The following is a 26,034-nucleotide window of genomic DNA, read 5'->3' on the forward strand; positions in this document are numbered from 1 at the left end:
TGTGGATTCACATCGCGCTATCAACACCAATGATATAAACCTTATGCTATGGTCAATATGGAGAATCTCAAAGCCAACTCCTCGAGTCGTCTTGAGACTCGGGGGCTACAATGATATGACTCGGCGGCATTGGTCGGTTTCAATGCATTCAAGAACTCCGGGTCATTGGAGGGGAAAATAACCCGGTCCCGGAGGCTACCGCCATATTGGTAAAAAGTTTAAAGGCCGTCAGAAAATTTCCGGCTTAAAAAGAAGGATTCCGGTTTAGATCCGGCTCAAGAGACTTGACATCTCCCACAAAGCACTGAAGCTCTTAAATATCCGGTTTAAAATCCGGTTCAAGGGAAATTTATCTGCCACAAAGTTTTGAAGCTCTCAAATCCGGTTCAAAATCCGGTTCAAGGTAAATTTGTTTATCACAAAGCTTTGAAACTCTCAATATCCGGTTTTTCCGGTTCAAAAAGAATTTATCTCTCGCAAAAGTTCGAGTTCTCAGGAAAAATTAAAGGGACCAAAAAGAGTCTGTTACAAAGCACAACCCAAACATAGGTACCCTGCTTTAATGACCATTGGGAGCTGATCGTATTCGAATTTAGCTTAACCCTTTAGGTGTGACCCTGATCGTATTCGAATCAGAGTCGTTAAATATTCTCATGATCACTAGGGGGCTTCCTGTTCAAACATAGGTCGTATTCGAACCAAAGAGAACATAGCTGTCGGTACCCTCTTGATCGGCACACTGCCGAGCTCACTAGGGGGCTTCTTGATCGTATTCGAATCATAGCTCAACCCCTTTTGGGAACCGACGTGGATCGTATTCGAATCAGCGTCGTTAAACAACTCTCAAGGTCATTTGGGGGCTTCCTGTTCAAACATAGGTCGTATTCGAACCAAAGAGAACATAGCTGTCGGTACCCTCTTGATCGGCAACGCCAAAGCCACTGGGGGCTATATGATCGTATTCGAATCTTAGCTTAACCCCTTTGGGACGGTTTTCTGATCGTATTCGAATCAGAAGCCTCAAATTTTTTGAAGTCTCTTTTTGCAAACAATTTTTGGATTTTATTTGAAGCTCTTTTGATCATATCTAAAGTGTATATGAGTGGTTGCTATTTAACCCGGTTTGACTTTGGATGATAAGTCGCCATCATATGACAATCATAAACATTTGGAAGTCTTGATTTCTAAAGATTGGGTTATCACCCTTACTGCACAGGTCACATAAACCGGCAGTGAAAATTCAATATCACAGGTATAATATTATTATTATAGTTATGTTTCAAAGTTATGATTCATAACAGGCTTATCTGTGACTCCTTGTTACACATCAATGGTTATATGTGAGATATTATGACCCGCCCTGCGGTAAACCGCCAAGGGATCTTGTGATCTAATTATGTGCAGGATAAGACTACATTTGGGTGGTTACCCGCCCTGGTTTTTGACGTTAAGTCGCCAGGGCATATGTTGTTTAAACTCTGCAGGATTTACAGAGCTATGACTTACATAAATGATTAAATTCAAGCCCATCATCATAGATTGAAATTGGTGTCTCAAAAGGGTTATCAATTCTTGATTTTCTCAAAGGCTATAAGCCGCCGGGTTGTACAAATTCCGGCTTACAATGGAGGCGTATTAAATCGCCATCGGCCAAGAGCCGCCGGGTATTTAAACTCCGGATTGACTTATCAGCAGATGAGGTATTCAAAGTCGCTTTGGCGCAATGGCTATTATTTTATCAATGGATATGATTTATTCTACAATGGAAAGAATAGTCCCGAGTCGCTGCAGGCTTACGACCCGGCACTTGGGGGCTACATTATTTAAATTGAGATCACATCAAATATGCAAGTCCCATGTCACTGCCAGCATGCACCATGGCACTTGGGGGCTAATGTAAAGACATTTTTTGCTCAACTTATTGAAGACCCGACTCATCACATTGTAATGAGCCGGCCCTTGGGGGCTACCAATTGCTCCTGTCGAAAATTCAAGGTACACAAGCCTTAATCTATTATATTGAAAGATCCACTACTCAGTTGGTAGAGTACAAAGCTCTTAACCTTGTGGACGTGGGTTCAAGCCCCATGGTGGAGATTACATCATATGCTGTTATTATCAATGAATCATATACAAAGTCCCAGCTCGGTAATATCTTACTGACCCGGCCCTTGGGGGCTACACGTTGCTAGTCAAGTTTACATGATCATATTTACAAAGTCCCTGCTCATTATTATATAATGACCCGGCCCTTGGGGGCTACACTGGTTGAAGTTTTTATGAGCATAAGGCAATTACAAGTCCCAGGTTGCTGCAAGCATGACAACCCGGCACTTGGGGGCTACATATGTGGAATATTCAGTTTATGACTAATGATTGAGATGAATAACCCGGTTTTCTTCAAGGTTGCAACACTTATATTGAAGCAAGTCTTAAGTTATCACTATGTTCTCCTCTTAAGACTTGGGGGCTACAGGTGATATGCATATAAGGGAGAAAAAATCTTCAAATTCTCAGTTTGGAGCAGACCAGATTGACCCGGTGTTTGCAACAAGCATGACCCGGTGTCACCAATAATAATGACCCGGCGTCGGCAACAGTTATGACCCGGTGTTATCAATATTTACAAGACGGTAATTTTGGCAATTATAACTAGCCAGCCTCTACATCTTTAAACTGGCGGATCACCAGATGAATCTTGAGTCTAAGATGTTTATTAAGCCGGAGTTTTGGAAACCGACTCAAATGGATTATTTCGTATAATATTTCTTTATAAGAGCCAATGTCAGCAAATGGATTATGAAGCTGGCCTATTGACCCGGATATTCCAGGAGAAAATGTCAAGGACTAAAGGATGATCAGGTGTCGGCTTACAAGAATATTTAACCCGGAGCACAACCTGTCAAATTTGTTCTTCAGTTATTTTGCAGGATCAGTTTAACATGGATAAATCCAAATTAAACTGGGGGCTAATGTCGGGGATATACCCCGCGGTATGACCCGGCCAGACTTGGTGACTCACCAGAGACCTGGCCAGACTTGGCGACTCACCAGAGACCTGGCCAGACTTGGCGACTCACCAGAGACCTGGCTAGAGCTTGGCGACTCACTGGTGATCCGCCCGAACATGGCGATTCACAGGTAACCCGCCTGGACATTGTGACTCACTGGAGACCCGGCGGGCGGATCAGACGGACGACAAGGCCCAAGGCCCAGCAGGCTGGCTTATACTCTGGTGGGCCGGCTTAAGGAGAAAGGGATGACGAATATTTCCTTTACGAGGAAGCAAGACCCGGACTTGTATTCAACTTGTAAGAAAAGATAGACTAGTCCTAGTCCTACTAGGACTCCGCATGTAACCCGCCCATCTAACTTATATAAGGAGGGGCAGGGCACCCCAAAGAGGGACAAGCAACAAGAAACAATCTCTAGGGCTAGACACAAAGAGTCGGCTTACCGGCGACTCTCTCATGAGCATAATGAGACCTAGCCACAAACATCATGTAGGGCTATTACCGGATGATGTTTTCCAGGGCCCGAAGCTGTCTAAATCCTTGTCTTGTGTTGCGTCTCTCGATTCCGCCCAACCCCTCTCAAGCTACCACATAGATGCGTTGGCCTCGCGACTAAGTCCTGACACTAAGGACATCTGCCGTGACAATTCCACGACAGCCGGCGTGGGCGAGGACTGGCGATGCGGCCGGCCGGCCCGCGAGATGAGAGAGAGAGATGGAGCAGCGCAGCCGCACAAGGCGTTGATGGCGACCAGTTGGTGGACCCGGTCAGCCACGCATCCCACCACGCAAGAAGGCTGCGGTACAATAAAAGTAGATCGCACGGGTCGCGATCGCATGGGTCGCGCGCGACCGGCCGAGCGTTCGGCCGGCGTGCCCATTGTAGACGTTTACCTTTTGGGAAGCGATGCTTCTATTCTGTTTTTTGTTTTCCTACGTTTTTATACCAGGTTATTGTTTGTTTATTTCTTTTGCATTTTTTTTCAAAATTTGCGAAATTTTCCATATCCATGAATATATTTTTAAAATTCACAATTTTTTTTGAAATCCTGAATATTTGTTAATGTTTTAATATTTTGTACATTTTGGAATATTTTTTCAAATTCATGAACATATTGTGAATTTATTTTTTGTTCAATTCATAAAAAAATTGAAATTTCAAATATTTTTAAAAATTTACTGATATTTTTCGAAATCCATAATTGTTTGTTTGTTTTTACCATTTTTAAAAATTTCACAGACTTTGTTTCTTCTAAAATAGCGGACCAGTAGCAGCAGAAAAAGGGTGAAACAAAACAGCATGCGGCAAGCTAACCGGTGAGCAAATGGCGCAAACTGACAAGACTACTAGCCCGCGGCCTATGCGCACACGGTGTGTTCGATACGCACAAGTTAGGATGCGTCTGGTAACCCGCATATACCTCAGCCAGGCCCGCGCGGGAAGAAAATGGCCCGTTTGGTTACCGCACTGGATGTTGGGCCTGTATAGCACGAACATTAAAGCACCTTTGGGCCTGCATCCAGATGAACGCTCAAATCGGGTGCTTTTGTGGAGCCCGGTCCGAGTGGTGCAACCCTAGGTATGTGGGCGTGAACGGTTGCACACGTGGATGCAGTCTCAAGAAGTCATGTTGTTTCCCGACGCGTCGTCATAAAGTACTCTCACCTCCCTTCCTCACCGCTCTCTTCCCTCTTCCCCACTCACACCGGTGGCAACGACCACCGGAGCAATAGCACGACGATGCAGGACGGCGGCTACCAACGGAGCGACTGCAGACCTCCACCGGAGCACATCGGCCATGGCGGTAAGTCCTCGCCCTCTCCGTAGATTTACTGCTTTCGACTCGGGCTAGATTAGATTTGAACACACGGTTGGAAAGTTAGGGAGGGGATTGAATACATTGGGGGTGGAGGATTGGATTAAAACACTACTATCAATCAGTTCTGCATCGACAACTTCTAGGGTTCGTAGGTCAATTTTTGATTACATCGGGGGTGGGGATTGGGGTACAAACTTTATTGTCTAGCCGCGGCGCTCCTGGAGTCGCGTTGAGATGACTGAGTGAGATGGTGGGTAAGTAGTGACCGTGAGGATGGGTAAATAAAGGGGTTATGGACGATAGGTTTTAATTGCGATCAACCTCGAAACTTTCTTGTGCTCTTCATGATGCGCTCTCTTCGTAATGCAGATCAACATGGACAACAAGGGCAAGGAGGTGTGCTACCCATGGAGAAGGGCAAGGAGGTCGTGCCGCCATGGAGGTTGTGCCGAGCACGCCTGAGGAGGTGGCCACAGATGAGGACGTTGTGCCGAAGGAGCCCCGGAGCGGCAAGTACCGTAACTATGGCCACTACCAAGAGCAGGGAGGTCCAACCCATTTCTGCAAGGTGATCCTTGCCCCTCAGCTTGAGTCCATCACGATGCCTATGGACTTCACCAAACACTTCCCGGCAGTGCCGCAAGAGTTCAAGCTGAGGACATGTTGGGGATCGTTGCAGAAATTAAAAAATTTCTACGCATCACAAAGATCAATCTATGGAGTCATCTAGCAACGAGAGAGAGAGGAGTGCATGTACATACCCTTGTAGATCGCGAGCGGAAGCGTTCAAGAGAACAGGGTTGATGGAGTCGTACTCGTCGTGATCCAAATCACCGATGATCCTAGCGCCGAACGGACGGCACCTCCCCGTTCAACACACGTACGGGACGGAGACGTCTCCTCCTTCTTGATCCAGCAAGGGGGAAGGAGAAGTTGATGGAGATCCAGCAGCATGACGGCGTGGTGGTGGAAGCAGGGATTCCAGCAGGGCTTCGCCAAGCGCTACTGGAGGAGGAAGAGGTGTCACGGGAGGGAGAAGGAGGCGCCAGGGCTTAGGGTGCGGCTGCCCTCCCTCCCTTGGAGATCCCATCTAGAGGGGGGGGCGGCGGCCCCTCGGGGGGCAACGGCCCCCTTAGGGTTTCCAACCAGGGGGGCGCATGCCCCCTCGGGGGCAACGGCCCCCTAGGGTTTCCAACCCTAGGCGCCTTGGGCCCTTGGGTGGGGCGCACCAGCCCACCAGGGGCTGGTTCCCACGTCACTTCAGCCCATGGGGCCCTCCGGGATAGGTGGCCCCACCCGGTGGACCCCCGGGACCATTCCGGTGGTCCCGGTACAATACCGGTGACCCCCGAAACTCTCCCGGTGGCCGAAACTGGACTTCCTATATATAAATCTTTACCTCCGGACCATTCCGGAACTCCTCGTGACGTCCGGGATCTCATCCGGGACTCCGAATAACTTTCGGTTAAATGCATACTAATATCTCTACAACTCTAGCGTCACCGAACCTTAAGTGTGTAGACCCTACGGGTTCGGGAGACACGTAGACCTGACCGAGACAACTCTCCGGTCAATAACCAACAGCGGGATCTGGATACCCATGTTGGCTCCCACATGCTCCACGATAATCTCATCGGATGAACCACGATGTCGAGGATTCAATCAATCCCGTATACAATTCCCTTTGTCTATTGGTACGTTACTTGCCCGAGATTCGATCGTCGGTATCCCAATACCTCGTTCAATCTCGTTACCGGCAAGTCACTTTACTCGTTCCGTAATGCATGATCCCGTGACTAACTACTTAGTCACATTGAGCTCATTACGATGATGCATTACCGAGTGGGCCCAGAGATACCTCTCCGTCATACGGAGTGACAAATCCCAGTCTCGATCCGTGCCAACCCAACAGGCACTTTCGGAGATACCTGTAGTGCACCTTTATAGCCACCCAGTTACGTTGTGACGTTTGGTACACCCAAAGCATTCCTACGGTATCCGGGAGTTGCACGATCTCATGGTCTAAGGAAATGATACTTGACATTAGAAAAGCTTTAGCAAACGAACTACACGATCTAGTGCTATGCTTAGGATTGGGTCTTGTCCATCACATCATTTTCCTAATGATGTGATCCCGTTATCAATGACATCCAATGTCCATGGTCAGGAAACCGTAACCATCTACTGATCAACGAGCTAGTCAACTAGAGGCTCACTAGGGACATGTTATGGTCTATGTGTTCACACATGTATTACGATTTCTGGATAACACAATTATAGCATGAACAATAGACAATTATCATGAACAAGGAAATATAATAATAACCATTTTATTATTGCCTCTAGGGCATATTTCCAACAGTCTCCCACTTGCACTAGAGTCAATAATCTAGTTACATTGTGATGAATCGTACACCCATAGAGTTCTGGTGTTGATCATGTTTCGCCCGTGGAAGAGGTTTAGTCAACGGATCTGCGACATTCAAATCCGTATGCACTTTACAAATATCTATGTCTCCATTTTGAACATTTTCACGAATGGAGTTGAAGCAACGCTTGATGTGCCTGGTCTTCTTGTGAAACCTGGGCTCCTTGGCAAGGGCAATAGCTCCAGTGTTGTCATAGAAGAGAGTCATCGGCCCCGATGCATTGGGAATAACTCCTAGGTTGGCAATGAACTCCTTCATCCAGATTGCTTCATGTGCTGCCTCCGAGGCTGCCATGTACTCCGCTTCACACGTAGATCCCGCCACGACACTTTGCTTGCAACTGCACCAGCTGACTGCCCCACCATTTAAAATATACACGTATCCGGTTTGTGACTTAGAGTCATCCAGATCTGTGTCGAAGCTAGCATCGACGTAACCCTTTACGACGAGCTCTTCGTCACCTCCATAAACGAGAAACATATCCTTAGTCCTTTTCAGGTACTTCAGGATGTTCTTGACCGCTGTCCAGTGTTCCATGCCAGGATTACTTTGGTACCTTCCTACCAAACTTACGGCAAGGTTTACATCAGGTCTGGTACACAGCATGGCATACATAATAGACCCTATGGCCGAGGCATAGGGGATGACACTCATCTTTTCTTTATCTTCTGCCGTGGTCGGGCATTGAGCCGTGCTCAATGTCACACCTTGCAATACAGGAAAGAACCCCTTCTAGGACTAATCCATATTGAACTTCTTCAATATCTTATCAAGGTATGTGCTTTGTGAAAGACCTATGAGGCGTCTCGATCTATCTCTATAGATCTTGATGCCTAATATGTAAGCAGCTTCTCCAAGGTCCTTCATTGAAAAACACTTATTCAAGTAGGCCTTTATGCTTTCCAAGAATTCTATATCATTTCCCATCAATAGTATGTCATCCACATATAATATGAGAAATGCTATAGAGCTCCAACTCACTTTCTTGTAAACACAGGCTTCTCCATAAGTCTGTGTAAACCCAAACGCTTTGATCATCTCATCAAAGCGAATGTTCCAACTCCAAGATGCCTGCACCAGCCCATAGATTGAGCGCTGGAGCTTGCATACCTTGTCAGCATTCTTAGGATTGACAAAACCTTCCGGCTGCATCATATACAATTCTCCCTTAAGGAAGACGTTAAGGAATACCGTTTTGATGTCCATTTGCCATATTTCATAATCGTAGAATGCGGCAATTGCTAACATGATTCGGACGGACTTCAGCTCCGCTACGGGTGAGAAGGTCTCATCGTAGTCAACTCCTTGAACTTGTCGATAACCCTTAGCGACAAGTCGAGCTTTATAGATGGTAACATTTCCATCTGCGTCCGTCTTCTTCTTAAAGATCCATTTATTTTCTATCGCTCGCTGATCATCGGGCAAGTCTGTCAAAGTCCATACTTTGTTTTCATACATGGATCCTATCTCGGATTGCATGGCTTCAAGCCATTTGTTGGAATCTGGGCCCGCCATTACTTCTTCATAGTTCGAAGGTTCACCGTTGTCCAACAACATGATTTCCATGACAGGGTTGCCGTACCACTCTGGTGCGTAACGTGTCCTTGTGGACCTACGAAGTACAGTGGTAACTTGATCATGATCGTCATCATTAACTTCCTCTCTAGTCGGTGCAGGCACCACAGAAACATTTTCTTGTGCTGCGCTACTTTCTGGTTCGAGAGGGGTCATCTCATCAAGTTCCACTTTCCTCCCACTTACTTCTTTCGAGAGAAACTCTTTCTCCAGAAAGGACCCATTCTTAGCAACGAAGATCTTGCCTTCGGATCTGAGGTAGAAGGTATACCCAATGGTTTCCTTAGGGTATCCTATGAAGACGCATTTTTCCGACTTGGGTTCGAGCTTTTCAGGTTGAAGTTTCTTGACATAAGCATCGCATCCCCAAACTTTAAGAAACGACATCTTAGGTTTCTTTCCAAACCATAATTCATACGGTGTCGTCTCAACGGATTTTGACGGAGCCCTATTTAAAGTGAATGCGGCAGTCTCTAAAGCATAGCCCCAAAATGATAGCGGTAGACCGGTAAGAGACATCATAGATCACACCATATCCAATAGAGTGCGATTACGACGTTCGGACACACCACTACACGGAGGTGTTCCAGGCGGCGTGAGTTGTGAAACAATTCCATATTTTCTTAAGTGTGTGCCAAATTCGTGACTCAAATATTCCCCTCCATGATCTGATCGTAAGAACTTTATTTTCCTGTCACGTTGATTCTCAACCTCACTCTGAAATTCCTTGAACTTTTCAAAGGTCTCAGACTTGTGTTTCATTAAGTAGACATACCCATATCTACTCAAGTCATCAGTGAGGGTGAGAACATAACGATAGCCACCGCGAGCCTCAACGCTCATTGGACCGCACACATAAGTATGTATGATTTCCAATAAGTTGGTTGCTCGCTCCATTGTTCCGTAGAACTGAGTCTTGGTCATTTTGCCCATGAGGCATGGTTCGCACGTGTCAAATGATTCATAATCAAGAGACTCCAAAAGTCCATCTGCATGGAGTTTCTTCATGCGTTTGACACCAATGTGACCAAGGCGGCAGTGCCACAAGTATGTGGGACTATCATTATCAAACTTACATTTATTGGCATTCACACTATGAATATGTGTAACATCACGTTCGAGATTCATTAAGAATAAACCATTGACCAGCGGGGCATGACTATAAAACATATCTCTCATATAAATAGAACAACCATTATTCTCGGATTTAAATGAGTAGCCATCTCGCATCAAACGAGATCCAGATACAATATTCATGCTCAACGCTGCCACTAAATAACAATTATTGAGGTTTAAAACTAATCCCGTAGGTAAATGTAGAGGTAGCGTGCCGACGGCGATCACATCGACCTTGGAACCATTCCCGACGCGCATCGTCACCTCGTCCTTCGCCAGTCTCCGCTTATTCCGCAGCTCCTGCTTTGAGTTACAAATATGAGCAACCGCACCGGTATCAAATACCCAGGAGCTACTACGAGCACTGGTTAGGTACACATCAATAACATGTATATCACATATACCTTTGGTATTGCCGGCCTTCTTATCCGCTAAGTACTTGGGGCAGTTCCGCTTCCAGTGACCGTTTCCCTTGCAATAAAAGCACTCAGTCTCAGGCTTGGGTCCATTCTTTGTCTTCTTCCCGACAGCTTGCTTATCGGGCGCGGCAACTCCCTTGCTGTCTTTCTTGAAGTTCTTCTTACCCTTGCCTTTCTTGAACTTAGTGGTTTTATTCACCATCAACACTTGATGTTCCTTTTTGATCTCCACCTCCGTTGATTTCAGCATTGAATATACCTCGGGAATGGTCTTTTCCATCCCCTGCATATTGAAGTTCATCACAAAGCTCTTGTAGCTAGGTGGGAGCGACTGAAGGATTCTGTCAACGACCGCGTCATCCGTGAGGTTAACTCCCAGCTGAGACAAGCGGTTGTGCAACCCAGACATTTTGAGTATGTGTTCGCTGACGGAACTATTCTCCTCCATCTTACAACTGTAGAACTTGTCGAAGACTTCATACCTCTCGACCCGGGCATGAGCTTGGAAAACCATTTTCAGCTCTTGGAACATCTCATATGCTCCGTGCTGCTCGAAACGCTTTTGGAGCCCCGGTTCTAAGCTGTAAAGCATGCCGCACTGAACCAGGGTGTAATCATCAACACGTGTTTGCCAGGCGTTCATAACGTCTTGGTTTGCTGGGACGGGTGCTTCACCTAGCGGTGCTTCAAGGACATATGCTTTCTTGGCAGCTATGAGGATGATCCTCAAGTTCCGGACCCAGTCCGTATAGTTGCTACCATCGTCTTTCAGCTTGGTTTTCTCTAGGAATGCGTTGAAGTTGAGGTTGACATTAGCGTGGGCCATTTGATCTACAAGACATATTATAAAGATTTTAGACTAAGTTCATGATAATTAAGTTCATCTAATCAAATTATTAATGAACTCCCACTCAGACAGACATCCCTCTAGTCATCTGAGTGATACATGATCCGAGTCAACTAGGCCGTGTCCGATCATCACGTGAGACGGACTAGTCATCATCGGTGAACATCTTCATGTTGATCGTATCTGCTATACGATTCATGTTCGACCTTTCGGTCTCTTGTGTTCCGAGGCCATGTCTGTACATGCTAGGCTCGTCAAGTCAACCTAAGTGTATTGCGTGTGTAAATCTGGCTTACACCCGTTGTATGCGAGCGTTAGAACCTATCACACCCGATCATCACGTGGTGCTTCGGAACAACGAACCTTCGCAACAGTGCACAGTTAGGGGGAACACTTTCTTGAAATTTTAGCGAGGGATCATCTTATTTATGCTACCGTCGTTCTAAGCAAATAAGATGTAAAACATGATAAACATCACATGCAATCAAATAGTGACATGATATGGCCAATATCATTTTGCTCCTTTTGATCTCCATCTTCGGGGCGCCATGTTCATCATTGTCACCGGCATGACACCATGATCTCCATCATCATGATCTCCATCATCGTGTCTTCATGAAGTTGTCTCGCCAACTATTACTTCTACTACTATGGCTAACGGTTAGCAATAAAGTAAAGTAATTACATGACGTTTTAGTTGACACGCGGGTCATAAATAAATTAAGGCAACTCCTATGGCTCCTGCCGGTTGTCATACTCATCGACATGCAAGTCGTGATTCCTATTACAAGAACATGATCAATCTCATACATCACATATATCATTTATCACATTCTTTTGGCCATATCACATCACATGACACATGCTGCAAAAACAAGTTAGACGTCCTCTAATTGTTGTTGCAAATTTTTACGTGGCTGCTATAGGTTTCTAGCAAGAACGTTTCTTACCTACGCCAAAACCACAACGTGATATGCCAATTTCTATTTACCCTTCATAAGGACCCTTTTCATCGAATCCGATCCGACTAAAGTGGGAGAGACAGACACCCGCTAGCCACCTTATGCAACTAGTGCATGTCAGTCGGTGGAACTTGTCTCACGTAAGCATACGTGTAAGGTCGGTCCGGGCCGCTTCATCCCACGATGCCGCCGAATCAAGATAAGACTAGTAATGGCAAGTAAATTGACAAAATCGACGCCCACAACAACTTGTGTTCTACTCGTGCATAGAAACTACGCATAGACCTAGCTCATGATGCCACTGTTGGGGATCGTTGCAGAAATTAAAAAAATTCTACGCATCACCAAGATCAATCTATGGAGTCATCTAGCAATGAGAGAGAGAGGAGTGCATCTACATACCCTTGTAGATCGCGAGCGGAAGCGTTCAAGAGAACAGGGTTGATGGAGTCGTACTCGTCGTGATCCAAATCACCGTTGATCCTAGCGCCGAACGGACGGCACCTCCGCGTTCAACACACGTATGGACGGAGACGTCTCCTCCTTCTTGATCCAGCAAGGAGGAAGGAGAAGTTGATGGAGATCCAGCAGCACGACGGCGTGGTGGTGGAAGCAGCGGGATTCCAGCAGGGCTTCGCCAAGCGCCACTGGAGGAGGAAGAGGTGTCACGGGAGGGAGAAGGAGGCGCCAGGGCTTAAGGTGCGGCGCCCTCCTCCCCTCACTATATATAGGGCTAGGGGGCGCATGCCCCTTGGAGATCATCTAGAGGGGGGCGCCCTGGGGGGCACGGCACCCTTAGGGTTTCCAACCAGGGGGCGCATGCCCCTCGGGGGGCAACGCCCCCTAGGGTTTCCAACCCAAGCGCTTGGGCCCTTGGGTGGGGCGCACCAGCCACCAAGGGCTGGTTCCCACGCCACTTCAAGCCCATGGGGCCCTCCGGGATAGTGTCCCCACCCGGTGGAACCCCGGGACCCTTCCGGTGGTCCGGTACAAACGGTGACCCCGAAACTCTCCCGGTGGCCGAAACTGGACTTCGTATATATAAATCTTTCTCCGGACCATTCGGAACTCCTCGTGACGTCGGCGATCTCATTCGGGACTCCGAACAACTTTTCGGTTAACCGCATACTAATATCTCTACAACTAGCGTCACCGAACCTTAAGTGTGTAGACCCTACGGGTTCGGGAGACACGTAGACATGACCGAGACAACTCTCCGGTCAATAACCAACAGCGGGATCTGGATACCCATGTTGGCTCCCACATGCTCCATGATAATCTCATCGGATGAACCACGATGTCGAGGATTCAATCAATCCCGTATACAATTCCCTTTGTCTATCGGTACGTTACTTGCCCGAGATTCGATCGTCGGTATCCCAATACCTCGTTCAATCTCGTTACCGGCAAGTCACTTTACTCGTTCCGTAATGCATGATCCCGTGACTAACTACTTAGTCACATTGAGCTCATTATGATGATGCATTACCGAGTGGGCCCAGAGATACCTCTCCGTCATACGGAGTGACAAATCCTAGTCTCGATCCGTGCCAACCCAACAGGCACTTTCGGAGATACCTGTAGTGCACCTTTATAGCCACCCAGTTACGTTGTGACGTTTGGTACACCCAAAGCATTCCTACGGTATCCGGGAGTTGCACGATCTCATGGTCTAAGGAAATGATACTTGACATTAGAAAAGCTTTAGCAAACGAACTACACGATCTAGTGCTATGCTTAGGATTGGGTCCTGTCCATCACATCATTCTCCTAATGATGTGATCCCGTTATCAATGACATCCAATGTCCATGGTCAGGAAACCGTAACCATCTACTGATCAACGAGCTAGTCAACTAGAGGCTCACTAGGGACATGTTATGGTCTATGTGTTCACACATGTATTACGATTTCCGGATAACACAATTATAGCATGAACAATAGACAATTATCATGAACAAGGAAATATAATAATAACCATTTTATTATTGCCTCTAGGGCATATTTCCAACAGGACCAACACTGGCTGCTCGTGGAGGGTGACTGTCCAGCTGATGGACGGCAGGGTGACCCTCGATCAGGGTTGGGTCCCCTTCGCCGCCATCCATCAGATCAGGATCGGCTACATGGTGATGTTCAAGCTGCTCACTCCGGATACGCTCAAGGTCATCTTCTTCGACGACGAAGGCATTGAAGTGGTGACCAAGTGCGGCAAGCATGACGACGCCTTCGCCCTCAACGTTTAGGACTGCCCTTCCTATGCTCCATTTATTGTCATATCTTACTGCTTTGCGTTTGAACTCATATGTTTAAGTGTGGCACTTTATTTAAACTGCGGATAGCTATGGTTGAGAACTATGTTCTGTTGTGTGTGTATGATTTTTTTCTTCACGCTGTTGTGTTTGTTAAAATTTGTGTTTATCTCCTTGATGTAATCTCAACCTTATTCTATCTCTCTCCCGTAGCCTGCTAGGATTCCTGTAAACAACCAACTCCTCTCCACGACAGGGCTGTTCTGTCTCTCTCAATATAAACCAACGTGGCTCCTCATCGAGGAGTAGGAACGCTTCCAAATCTTACATGGTAATCAGAGCATCCTCTTCCTTACACATCTAGCCACAAAAATCAAACACCAAGCACATCCGCATCGCCCCCATGTCGTCGTCAACAGGTGTTGTCCTCAACCTCGGCGCGCCCCCGTCTGAGAAGCTTGCGAGAGGCAACTTTATCCTCTGGAAACGCAAAGTGCTCCCAGCCCTGCGAGGTGCGTAGGTGACGGGGCTTTTGGACAACTCCGATGCTGCTCCCCCCAAAGATGGTGGAGATCACCAAGGCGGACAAAACTCGGCCATGGAGCCGAACCCGCTGTAACGGGCCATGGATTGCCAAAGACAGCAGGTCCTCTCATACTTACTCAATTTATGACTCTAGAAATTCTTGGACAAGTCGTCGGAAGGACTCTACCTTCGAGCTATGGACGACGGTGACAAATCTCTTTGCCTCTCAGTCGCAATCCGGATCACAACCTGAGAATCGCGATCACACAACCAGAAGGGTCCATGTCAAGCTCTGCTTCATGGTGAAGATGAAAAACCTTGTAGATGAACTAGCTGCTGCTGGCCGTCCGGTGTCAGATCCGGAGATGGTTGATTATATTCTTGCAAGGGCTAGACCGTGACTATGATCCTGTGGTTGCGGCGGTTGGTGCTGTCAAGAACTTGATCACGGCGGACGACCTCTTCACCCAAATCTCCGCTTTCGATCAGAGGATGGAGATGTTGGGCGATTCATCTTCAGGCACTTTCCATACATCTGCAAACGCGGCTTACAGAGGCCGTGGCCAAGCTCGTGGAAGATCCTATCGCGGGCGAGGAGGAAGGGGAACGGCCGTGGCGACCGCCAGCCCCCTCCTACTGGTGGAGGCGGTGCCTACAGAGGACGTCCTCGACAGCAACCACAACAGCAGCAAGGGCGTGATCAGCAACAACAACATGACTACCCTGAGTGTCAGATTTGCTATAAGCATCATCCAGGGGGTGCACGCACATGTTGGTGGCGCTATGAAGAAAATAATCAGGAGGAAAAGGGGGCACATGCTGTCTCCTATGGTGTGGATACAAATTGGTATGCCGACAGCGGAGCTACAAACCACATCACTGGGGAACTTGACAAATTGACGATGCGAGAGAGGTACAATGGTGGTGACCAAATTCACACAGCGAGTGGTTCTGGTATGGAAATTTTACATTTGGTAGTTCAATTGTTAAAAACCCCGTAAAAACTTTGCACTTGAAAAATATCTTACATGTTCCTGAAACATCCAAAAACCTTGTTTCCGTTCATCGATTCACTCTTGACAACAATGTTCTTATAGAGTTTTATCCTTATTTTTTCTTGGTAAAGGACCTAGCCACTGAAGGAAATATGCCCTAGAGGCAATAATAAAGTTATTATTTATTTCCTTATATCATGATAAATGTTTATTAGTCATGCTAGAATTGTATTAACCGGAAACATGATACATGTGTGAATACATAGACAAACAGAGTGTCACTAGTATGCCTCTACTTGACTAGCTCGTTGATCAAAGATGGTTATGTTTCCTAGGCATAGACATGAGTTGTCATTTGATTAACGAGATCATATCATTAGGAGAATGATGTGATTGACTTGACCCATTCCGTTAGCTTAGCACTTGATCGTTTAGTTTGTTGCTATTGCTTTCTTCATGACTTATACATGTTCCTATGACTATGAGATTATGCAACTCCCGTTTACCGGAGGAACACTTTGTGTGCTACCAAACGTCACAAGTAACTGGGTGATTATAAAGGTGCTCTACAGGTGTCTTCGAAGGTACATGTTGGGTTGGCGTATTTCGAGATTAGGATTTGTCACTCCGATTGTCGGAGAGGTATCTCTGGGCCCTCTCGGTAATGCACATCACTTAAGCCTTGCAAGCATTGCAACTAATGAGTTTGTTGCGGGATGATGTATTACGGAACGAGTAAAGAGACTTGCCGGTAACGAGATTGAACTAGGTATTAAGATACCGACGATCGAATCTCGGGCAAGTAACATACCGATGACAAAGGGAACAACGTATGTTGTTATGCGGTCTGACCGATAAAGATCTTCGTAGAATATGTGGGAACCAATATGAGCATCCAGGTTCCGCTATTGGTTATTGACCGGAGAGGTGTCTCGGTCATGTCTACATAGTTCTCGAACCCGCAGGGTCCGCACGCTTAACGTTACGATGACAGTTATAGTATGAGTTTATATGTTTTGATGTACCGAAGGTTGTTCGGAGTCCCGGATGTGATCACGGACATGACGAGGAGTCTCGAAATGGTCGAGACATAAAGATTGATATATTGGAAGCCTATGTTTGGACATCGGAAGTGTTCCGGGTGAAATCGGGATTTTTCCGGAGTACCGGGAGGTTACCGGAACCCCCCGGTAACTTAATGGGCCTTATTGGGCCTAGGTGGAAGAGAGGAGAGGAGGCCAGGGCAGGGCCGCGTGCCCCTCCCCCCCCCCAGTCCGAATAGGACAAGGAGAGGGGGGCGGCGCCCCCCTTCCTTCCTCCCCTCCACCTTTTCCCCCTTCCTCTCCTAGTCCAACATGGAAAAGGAGGGGAGTCCTACTCCCAGTAGGAGTAGGACTCCTCCTGGCGCGCCTCTCCTCTAGGCCGGCCGAACCCCCCCTTTGCTCCTTTATATACGGGGGCAGGGGGGCACCTCTAGACACACAATTGATCATTGATCTCTTAGCCGTGTGCGGTGCCCCCCTCCACCATATTACACCTCGATAATATTGTAGCGGTGCTTAGGCGAAGCCCTGCGTCAGTAGAACATCAACATTGTCACCACACCATCGTGCTGACGAAACTCTCCCTCAACACTCGGCTGGATCGGAGTTCGAGGGACGTCATCGAGCTGAACGTGTGCTGAACTCGGAGGTGTCGTGCGTTCGGTACTTGATCGGTCGGATCGTGAAGACGTACGACTACATCAACCGCGTTGTGTTAAACGCTTCCGCTATCGGTCTACGAGGGTACGTGGACAACACTCTCCCCTCTCATTGTTGTGCATCACCATGATCTTGTGTGTGCGTAGGAAATTTTCTGAAATTACTACGTTCCCATCAGCCACGAGGAGAATCATTCTTAGAGGACGGTGCGTGGGAGGTCTCTATCCACTCATATCATCATCATCATCTTCATCATGGTCAAATAAACAAGCTTATGTCGTCACTAAGCCGTCTTCAGCAAAGTGGCACAGTCGTTAGGGTCATCCATCTTCAGTTATTGGTAGATATGTTCTTAGCAAAAATAAATTCTCATATGAGTCTAGTATTGAGTCAGTTTGTGATCCGTGTCAACAGGCCAAAAGTCATCAGCTACCTTATCCTATTTCTACTAGTGTATCTACCGCTCCATTGCAACTTCTTTTTTCAGATGTATGGGGGCCAGCCCCTACCTCGGTTGGTAGATTTTCGTATTATGTAAGCTTCATTGATGATTATAGTAAATTTACTTGGATTTACTTATTGAAGAAGCGATCTGATGTCTTTCAAGTTTTCATCAACTTCCAAAATCTTGTTGAACGCAAACTGAACTCTAAGATCATTGCTATGCAGACTGACTGGGGTGGTGAGTATGAGAAGCTAAATTCCTTTTTTCAAAAACTTGGTATTTCGCATCATGTCTCTTGTCCTCATGCTCACCAACAAAACGGATCGGCTGACAGAAAGCACCGTCATATTGTTGATGTAGGACTCGCATTACTAGCAAATGCATCCATGCCACTCAAATTCTGGGATGAAGCTTTTTTAACTGCTACATATCTTATCAACTTGCTCCCAAGCAAAGCTATCAAACTTGAAACACCCATCACACGGCTTCTTGGTGTCACACCCGATTACACATCTCTCCGTATCTTTGGTTGCGCGTGTTGGCCAAATCTTCGACCCTATAACACACGCAAACTTGCTTTCCGTTCAAAAAAATGTGTTTTCTTAGGCTATAGCCCTATGCACAAGGGGGTTAAATGTCTAGATGTTCCCACTCGTAGGGTTTATATATCTAGAGACGTTGTCTTCGATGAATCCATGTTTCCCTTTGCATCTCTTCATCCAAATGCCGGTGCTCTTCTTCGAAAGGAAATTCTCCTTCTTCCATCACATCTTCGAAATTTTGATCACGGGGGAGACAATTGTATTGACCAATATGATGATAATCCTGCCAGTCCCTCTACTCTTATGCCTGTGCAGGTTCCTGAAGAAAACGGCGTTCAAAAGGTCAAAACCATGAAAATTTAGCTCAAGATGATGTGTTATTTCATGCTCCAGAAGAAGACGAACCTGGCGCCGATCCCGGTGATGATTTGGCGGCGCCTGGTACTCCTGCACGCTGGCAGGCCTCGGATCGGGTGCACACATCCTTTTTGGATCGCATCCCAGGCGGCCCAGATTCCCCCACGCCGACGCGTCCCCCGACAGCGGGACCAGCCGCGTGGTTGACTCCTCCTCGCGTCCCGCGCGCATGCACTCTGGCGGATCTTCTGCGCCCGCAAGTCCTGCAGCTTCCAGGGCGTCCAGTGGCAGGGGGGCCACACCGAGGTCCACTGGATCTTCTGCGCATGCGTCAGATGGATCTCCTGCACCAGCAGATTAGGAGCAGCAAGCGGATCTTCTGCGCCAGTGCTCCCTGTACACATGCAACAAGAAGCTCCCTTGCGAGTTATGACTAGATTACAAAAAGGTATACGTAATCCAAAAATACGTACTGATGGTACTATACCGTATGGCATGCTATGTATTTCAGGGGAACCAACAACATTAACTGATGCACTTGGTGACCCTAAGTGGAAGACAGCAATGGATGAGGAGTATTCTGCACTTATGAGGAACAAAACATGGCATCTTGTGCCTGACCAAAGAGGTAAAAATATTATTGATTGCAAGTGGGTGTACAGAATCAAAAAGAAAGCAGATGGCTCCATTGACAGGTATAAGGCACGTCTAGTTGCAAAGGGCTTTAAACAACGTTATGGTTTAGACTATGAGGATACCTTCAGTCCCGTTGTAAAAGCTGCGACTATAAGACTTGTGTTAGCCATTGCTGTATCCAGGGGATGGAGTCTAAGACAGCTAGATGTATAGAACGCGTTTTTACATGGTGTTCTGGAAGAGGAGGTGTTCATGAGGCAGCCACCAGGATATGAGAATAAGAAAATGCCACAGTATGTCTGCAAGCTTGACAAAGCACTCTATGGTTTGAAACAAGCACCTAGATCATGGTACTCCAGGTTGAGCTCACAGTTAAAGTATCTTTGCTTTATTGCTTCCAAAGCTGACACATCTCTGTTCATTTATAACAAGGGAAAAGTAGTCATCTTTGTGCTCATATATGTGGATGATATCATAGTTGCAAGTTCATCACAAAGTGCTACTAATGCTCTTCTACATGATTTGAGCTCAGAATTTGCTTTGAAAGATCTGGGTGATTTGCACTTTTTCCTAGGCATTGAAGTTAAGAAGACTCAAGATGGCATAGTACTAAATCAAGAGAAATATGTTACTGAGCTTCTATCTCGCATGGGGATGAAAAACTGCAAGCCTGCGCCTACACCTTTGTCCTCCTCAGAGAAACTTTCAGCATATGAAGGAGAGCCACTTCAGGAGGGAGATAGCACAAGGTATAGAAGCACTGTTGGAGCATTGCAGTACTTGACTCTTACTCGTCCAGATATCTCTTTTGTTGTTAATAAGGTTTGTCAATATCTACATGCACCTACTACTGCACATTGGACAGCTGTCAAGAGAATTGTAAGGTATGTTAAACATACTATGGGAACAGGACTGCATTTCAGACGCTCCAATTCCACTCTTGTGAGTGCATTCTCCGATGCTGATTAGGCAGGTTGCAATGATGACAGAAAATCAACTGGAGGCTTTGCAGTATTTTTTGGTCCTAATCTTATTTCTTGGAGTGCCAGGAAACAGGCCACTGTATCAAGGTCAAGTACTGAGGCTGAGTATAAATCCTTGGCTAATGCCACTGCAGAAATTATTTGGATTGAGTCACTACTAGAAGAATTGGGAATTAAGCAGAATCGCATCTCATGCTTATGGTGTGATAATTTGGGAGCAACATATTTGTCAGCAAATCCAGTGTTTCATGCAAGAACCAAGCATATAGAGATTGACTTTCACTTTATACGTGAAAGGGTTGCAGCAAAGAAACTTGAGATACGGTTCATTCCTTCCAAAGATCAAGTGGCGGATGGATTTACTAAGGCACTACCAGCAAAACCATTTGAAGAGTTCAAGAGGAATCTAAATGTAGGATAGTTGAGATTAAGGGAGGGTGTTAGAATTTGTGTTTATCTCCTTGATGTAATCTCAACCTTATTCTATCTCTCTCCCGTAGCCTGCTAGGATTCCTGTAAACAGCCAACTCCTCTCCCGACTTGGTTTCCTCTTCTTGTAAGCCACGACAGGGCTGTTCTGTCTCTCTCAATATAAACCAACGCGGCTCCTCATCGAGGAGTAGGAACGCTTCCAAATCTTACAGTGTTCTGGTAACCTCACCACCTCGCCGAAGAGGTTACAAGACAACAACTATTGCATGGAATCAAACACCGTGTATTTGCGTGAGCCGAGCCAATGCAGGCAACCAAACATGGTGTCAAAATTGTCACCCTAATGCGAAAGGCGTAAATGCGGGCAACCAAACTATATACAGATGTCGACTTTTTTTCTGTTTTCCTCCAACTAGGCTGGGTTCAGCCAAGACTGAACTAGTCAGGCCTGGCACCTACGGCAACCAAAAACACGCCCCTAGTGGCTGGAAGCAACAAAGTGCGCACTGTCCAGGGGCCACTATCAGCCCCTGAGACGGGCCAGGTCAGCGGTCATCGCGGCATGGAAATTCCACGAGCCGGACAAGCTCTGTATGTCGCCATGCATGCCCTCCCAGCGATGGAGCGCGACCTGTACCGGCACCGGCCGGCACGTCGACGACCCGGACGCAACGCAACGCGTGTACGATGGTGACACTCGTTCAACCGCTTTCCACAGGCAAATACACATTTTTTGTTTTTTGAAAAGGGACAGGCCAATACACATACAGGCGCTATAGCAATTGGTGGAAAATGGAAACCGAGAAGAAACTGCAAACGGTGGACTGGATCGGGAGCGAACGTGTATTATTGCGCCAAACTTCCCGGTAATGCTGAGATTTTTTAGGGTATATAAGGGACGAGTTTGCTTGGTACATTCATGCAAATAAGGGTTATAGTACCGCACAAGACACCTCAAGAGACACAGAGATAGGCGAGGAGGATGGCGAAGCAAGGTGGTTCTTCCATGCATGCAGTGGCGCTGGTCCTTGTTGCCCTCGCAGCATTTCCAGCAGGTAATATGCTTACTCAGCATACCGATCTACCAGTTATTGTGCAGTCTGATTCTTCAACTTTCTATCCTGTCTATCCGATTCTAGTTTAGATCGTTCGGCTTATGGTCATTTAGGGTCAGTTTGGTTCATTTTCCTCGCCCTTATGCCTGGAGGTTCAGGGGTGCCTGGTGTGGACATGGATGCTACAAATTTCCTGCCTGACCAGGCTAGTACGAAGAGAAAGCATTTGGTTGGTGGCTTGGTGGTTGTTAGCCTGGTAGAGCATTTACTATCCATTAGTATATTCTGTGGGGCCATTACTTTATGGTTATTTTATCTAATTTCTAGCCAGGCTGCAGTTAGGGGCCAGGCTGCATGTCCAGGCATCCCAACTCGGTCTCCTGGGCCGGGCTAATTACAGTACCGGATATCCAGGCCAGGCAGGGTAGAATTTTTCCAGGGTAGCATCCAAACACTGATGCATCAAACCCAGGCACAATCTCAGGTCAGGAAAAAAGTGGCGAGGATGCAATCCAAACACGCCCTTAGTCTGTGTGGTAGAGTGTTTATTCCACATAAACTTCATAGATCTTAAAATAGAGTTATAGATTGCCTATCAAGGTATAGGCGCTCGGAGCTGCAGCTGGCCATGTCTGTGTGGCTCGGAAGAGGACCCTATGTATTGAGAAACTCTTGTCTTTGGATGGTGGCTCTTTCATATTGAAATAAATTATTATTGATCTCGCAAAAAAATGCTTACTAATATGTGTGTACGCATGTATATCAAGTTATCAACATATTTTCTTGAAATCGTTCACTGCTCTCCGGGCAGCTATTCCTCACGCGCATATATATGCTAATAATTAAACATTTATGAGAGCAATTAATAGTAATTTCTTCGTTTGTATTTGGGCGGTGATTACATGCTGTGCCTAACGTAACAAATCAAACTTATTAGCTCTTGCCGCACTTTTTTTTTCCAGTGCACTCCATCGGGGTCTGCAACGGCGTGATCGGCAACAACCTGCCGGCACCGAGCGACGTCGTGAAGCTCTACCAAACCAAGGGCATCGACGCCATGCGGATCTACGCGCCGGAGAGCAACGTCCTCAATGCGCTCAGCGGCACGGGCATCGGCCTCCTCATGGACGTCGGCAACGGCGCGCTAACCAGCCTCGCCAACGACCCCTCCGCCGCGCCCGCCTGGGTCAAGGCCAACGTCCAGCCCTTCCCTGGCGTCTCCTTCCGCTACATAGCCGTCGGCAACGAGGTCACGGACAGCGCCGGCCAGAAGACCATCCTCCCGGCCATGAAGAACATACAAGCGGCGCTCGTGGCGGCCGGCCTCAGTGGCAGCATCAAGGTGTCGACTTCGGTGCGGTTCGACGTGGTAGAAAACACTTCCCCGCCCTCCAACGGTGTGTTCGCGGACACATCATTCATGGGGCCCATCCTTGAGTTCCTCGCCAGCACCGGCGCACCGCTGCTGGCCAACGTGTACCCCTACTTCGCCTACAAGGGCGACCAGCAGAACATCAAGCTCGACTTCGCCACCTTCGTGCCAGGCAGCACCACCGTGACCGACAACGGGCTGACATACACGAACCTGTTCGACGCCATGGTCGACTCCATCTACGCCGCGCTGGAGAAAGCCGGCAAGCCCGGGGTTAAGGTGGTCATATCCGAGAGCGGGTGGCCGTCGGCCGGTGGGGTCGGGGCGACGGCGCAGAACGCGCGGGCTTACAACCAGGGATTGATCAACCATGTCCGCCGGGGCACGCCGAAGAAGCCCAGCTTGCTGGAGACGTACATTTTCGCCATGTTCAACGAGAATCAGAAGACAGGTGATCCGACGGAGAACAATTTCGGGCTGTTCAATCCAGACAAGTCGCCGGCCTACTCCATTACTTTCTGAGTCCGACAAACAAACGCCAGCTGGAAATTTCCTATATTCGAATAAGCTGCCTGTTAAATGCAAAATGCATGCATTTCAGTCAACCACTCGTCTGTCTGTGTTATGTTCTAATTTTCTTATACCTCCAATAAAACAAGTCACAGAAAAGGAAAAGACCGAGTAAATTACACTTTTTAGAAGTCATATTTGTACCCTCAATAAGGTGAAGGTGTGTCTCCCCTCAAAAAAATAAAATAAGGTGAAGGTGTGTCAAATTTTGCCCCATCTATTCATTTGCTCTCGTACAATATACTCGCTCCATTCCACAATGTAGTGCATCCGCATTAATTTTCCGAGATCTAAGTTTTCTTTTTAAAACGGAGGCATAAGATTTGCCTCATCTATTAAATAAGGAGAGAGTAGAGTTTAGAGTTTTACAGGACGCCCCATATAAGCGACATGACAATTACTCACACACAATGATAGTCCCTATTCTTTGCGCCGGCAGTAACCCATAACTTTGCCTCTCCAATGATGGTTTGGAGGAGAATAGGCGGTGGCACAAATTTTTGCCGAAATACCCTAGCATTTCGCTCGTTCCAAATGGTCCAAGAGGTGAGCATGATGAGAGAGGACATGGCATGCCAATTAGGGTTTTGGTCATCGGTTCGCTTGACCCACCACTCCTTGACGGATTCATCAAGATGCCAACCGGGAATGTTGACGTGAGGTAGCCCAAGCTTCTCGATGATAGATCTTCAAAGCCTAAGTGTGTAACGACACTTGAAGAAGAGGTGTGGCCCTAAGTTCGACCATACATTTAACCAACGAGACCGACTGCGGCCTACTAGAGTGACACGTCGGACCCATCTTTCTGGGAGAGACTAGTATAAAATATCACATTAGGTGAAGAGACCAATGAGATCATTTTTTTTTGAAAAATACAAAACATGTTCAAACATTCTCAAAAAAAATTACAGACACAAATCAATATTTGATGTACAATCTCAAAAAGTTTCAGCTCTGAATCCAACCTACACTAATAGAAACAAAAAAGCCAGAATTGGATGTGAACAGTGTCAAAATGCTATTCACCAAAGATGCCACTATTCACATTCGAATTGTGTTTTTAAAATCTCTAACTGTTCATCGAGTTTTGGGCTGGTTTTTTCAGAGTTGTAGACATACCCTGCAGGTATGTTGTCAAATAATTTCAGTTATTTTTGGAATGCCTAAATATGAAATTTTGTGTTTCATCTCATTAATCTCTCCTAACGTGAGGTCCTTGTCTCCCTTGGCCAAACTCGATGGGAGAAAGTGCACATTCCTCTAACTTGTCTAACAACTCGATCACAATGGTGCAATTCTGAACTAGCATTAATGGCCCTAGTCTAAGTTACGTTGTGAACACGTTTAAGCTGCAGCCCAGCAACCCGGTAGGGTCCAGCAAGGGAGAGGGAGAAACACTGCTTAGATCCTGGTGAGAAAGCGTCTGGTGAGAAAGCCTCGCCCACTAATATTTAACTATTCCCAAAGAAAAAATTAATTTTTAACTGCCCCTGGTGAGAAAGCGTCTGAACGTAACATCCAGTTGTTAGAGCAATTCTAGCAGACCCCGCATCCTCCCGACCCGCAAAACGTTTTTGCAGTTCGCGGAAAAACGTCTTTGCGGGTCGGCGCGGACGGTTGCAGTTGCAGACCCCGCATAATGGACCCGTAAAAAAGGATATTTCCAGAATATGCTTTTTTACGGGTTGGGGTTGCGGCGTCTGATCTGGCGCATCTCCTCCCGGCCCGCAAAACTTAAATTTGCAACTCAATTTGATCTAGCATATTGCATTGCTTTGACAACATTGGATAAAAAAGCATCACCAAATCTTTGCTAGAATAGCAAGACCAAAGAAAACAAGAACTACAAGAATGAATTTTAGAAGATTTCCAATTTCCATAACTGCTCCCACTAGTTGGACTAATATCTTCTCCATGCATTCGTTGTTGATCTGTGGATTCTTGATTTTGCATTCTTCTTTCTTCATCTTTGGTTCGGAAGAAGTAG

General features: G+C 46.8%; 1 protein-coding gene across 1 annotated transcript; it reads left to right on the forward strand.

Moving 5' to 3' along the window:
• Positions 1–21,850: 21,850 nt before the first annotated feature.
• Positions 21,851–24,261, forward strand: LOC123080643 (glucan endo-1,3-beta-glucosidase GIII). Its single transcript, XM_044503571.1, has 2 exons — positions 21,851–22,105; positions 23,068–24,261. The coding sequence occupies exons 1-2, from the start codon at positions 22,033–22,035 to the stop codon at positions 23,997–23,999; spliced, it is 1,005 nt and encodes a 334-aa protein (XP_044359506.1). The 5' UTR covers positions 21,851–22,032; the 3' UTR covers positions 24,000–24,261.
• The last annotated feature ends 1,773 nt before the right edge of the window (positions 24,262–26,034 follow it).

The sequence above is a fragment of the Triticum aestivum genome, chromosome 3D, assembly GCF_018294505.1.
Source record: "Triticum aestivum cultivar Chinese Spring chromosome 3D, IWGSC CS RefSeq v2.1, whole genome shotgun sequence".
NCBI lineage: Eukaryota > Viridiplantae > Streptophyta > Magnoliopsida > Poales > Poaceae > Triticum > Triticum aestivum.

What these genes read in the sequence shown, in the direction of transcription:
- LOC123080643 (XM_044503571.1), top strand. Translation starts at nt 22,033, where the DNA reads ATGGCGAAGCAAGGTGGTTCTTCCATGCATGCAGTGGCGCTGGTCCTT. An exon ending in CCTCGCAGCATTTCCAGCAG is followed by an intron (nt 22,106 to 23,067) that starts GTAATATGCTTA and finishes TTTTTTTTCCAG; the next exon opens with TGCACTCCATCGGGGTCTGC.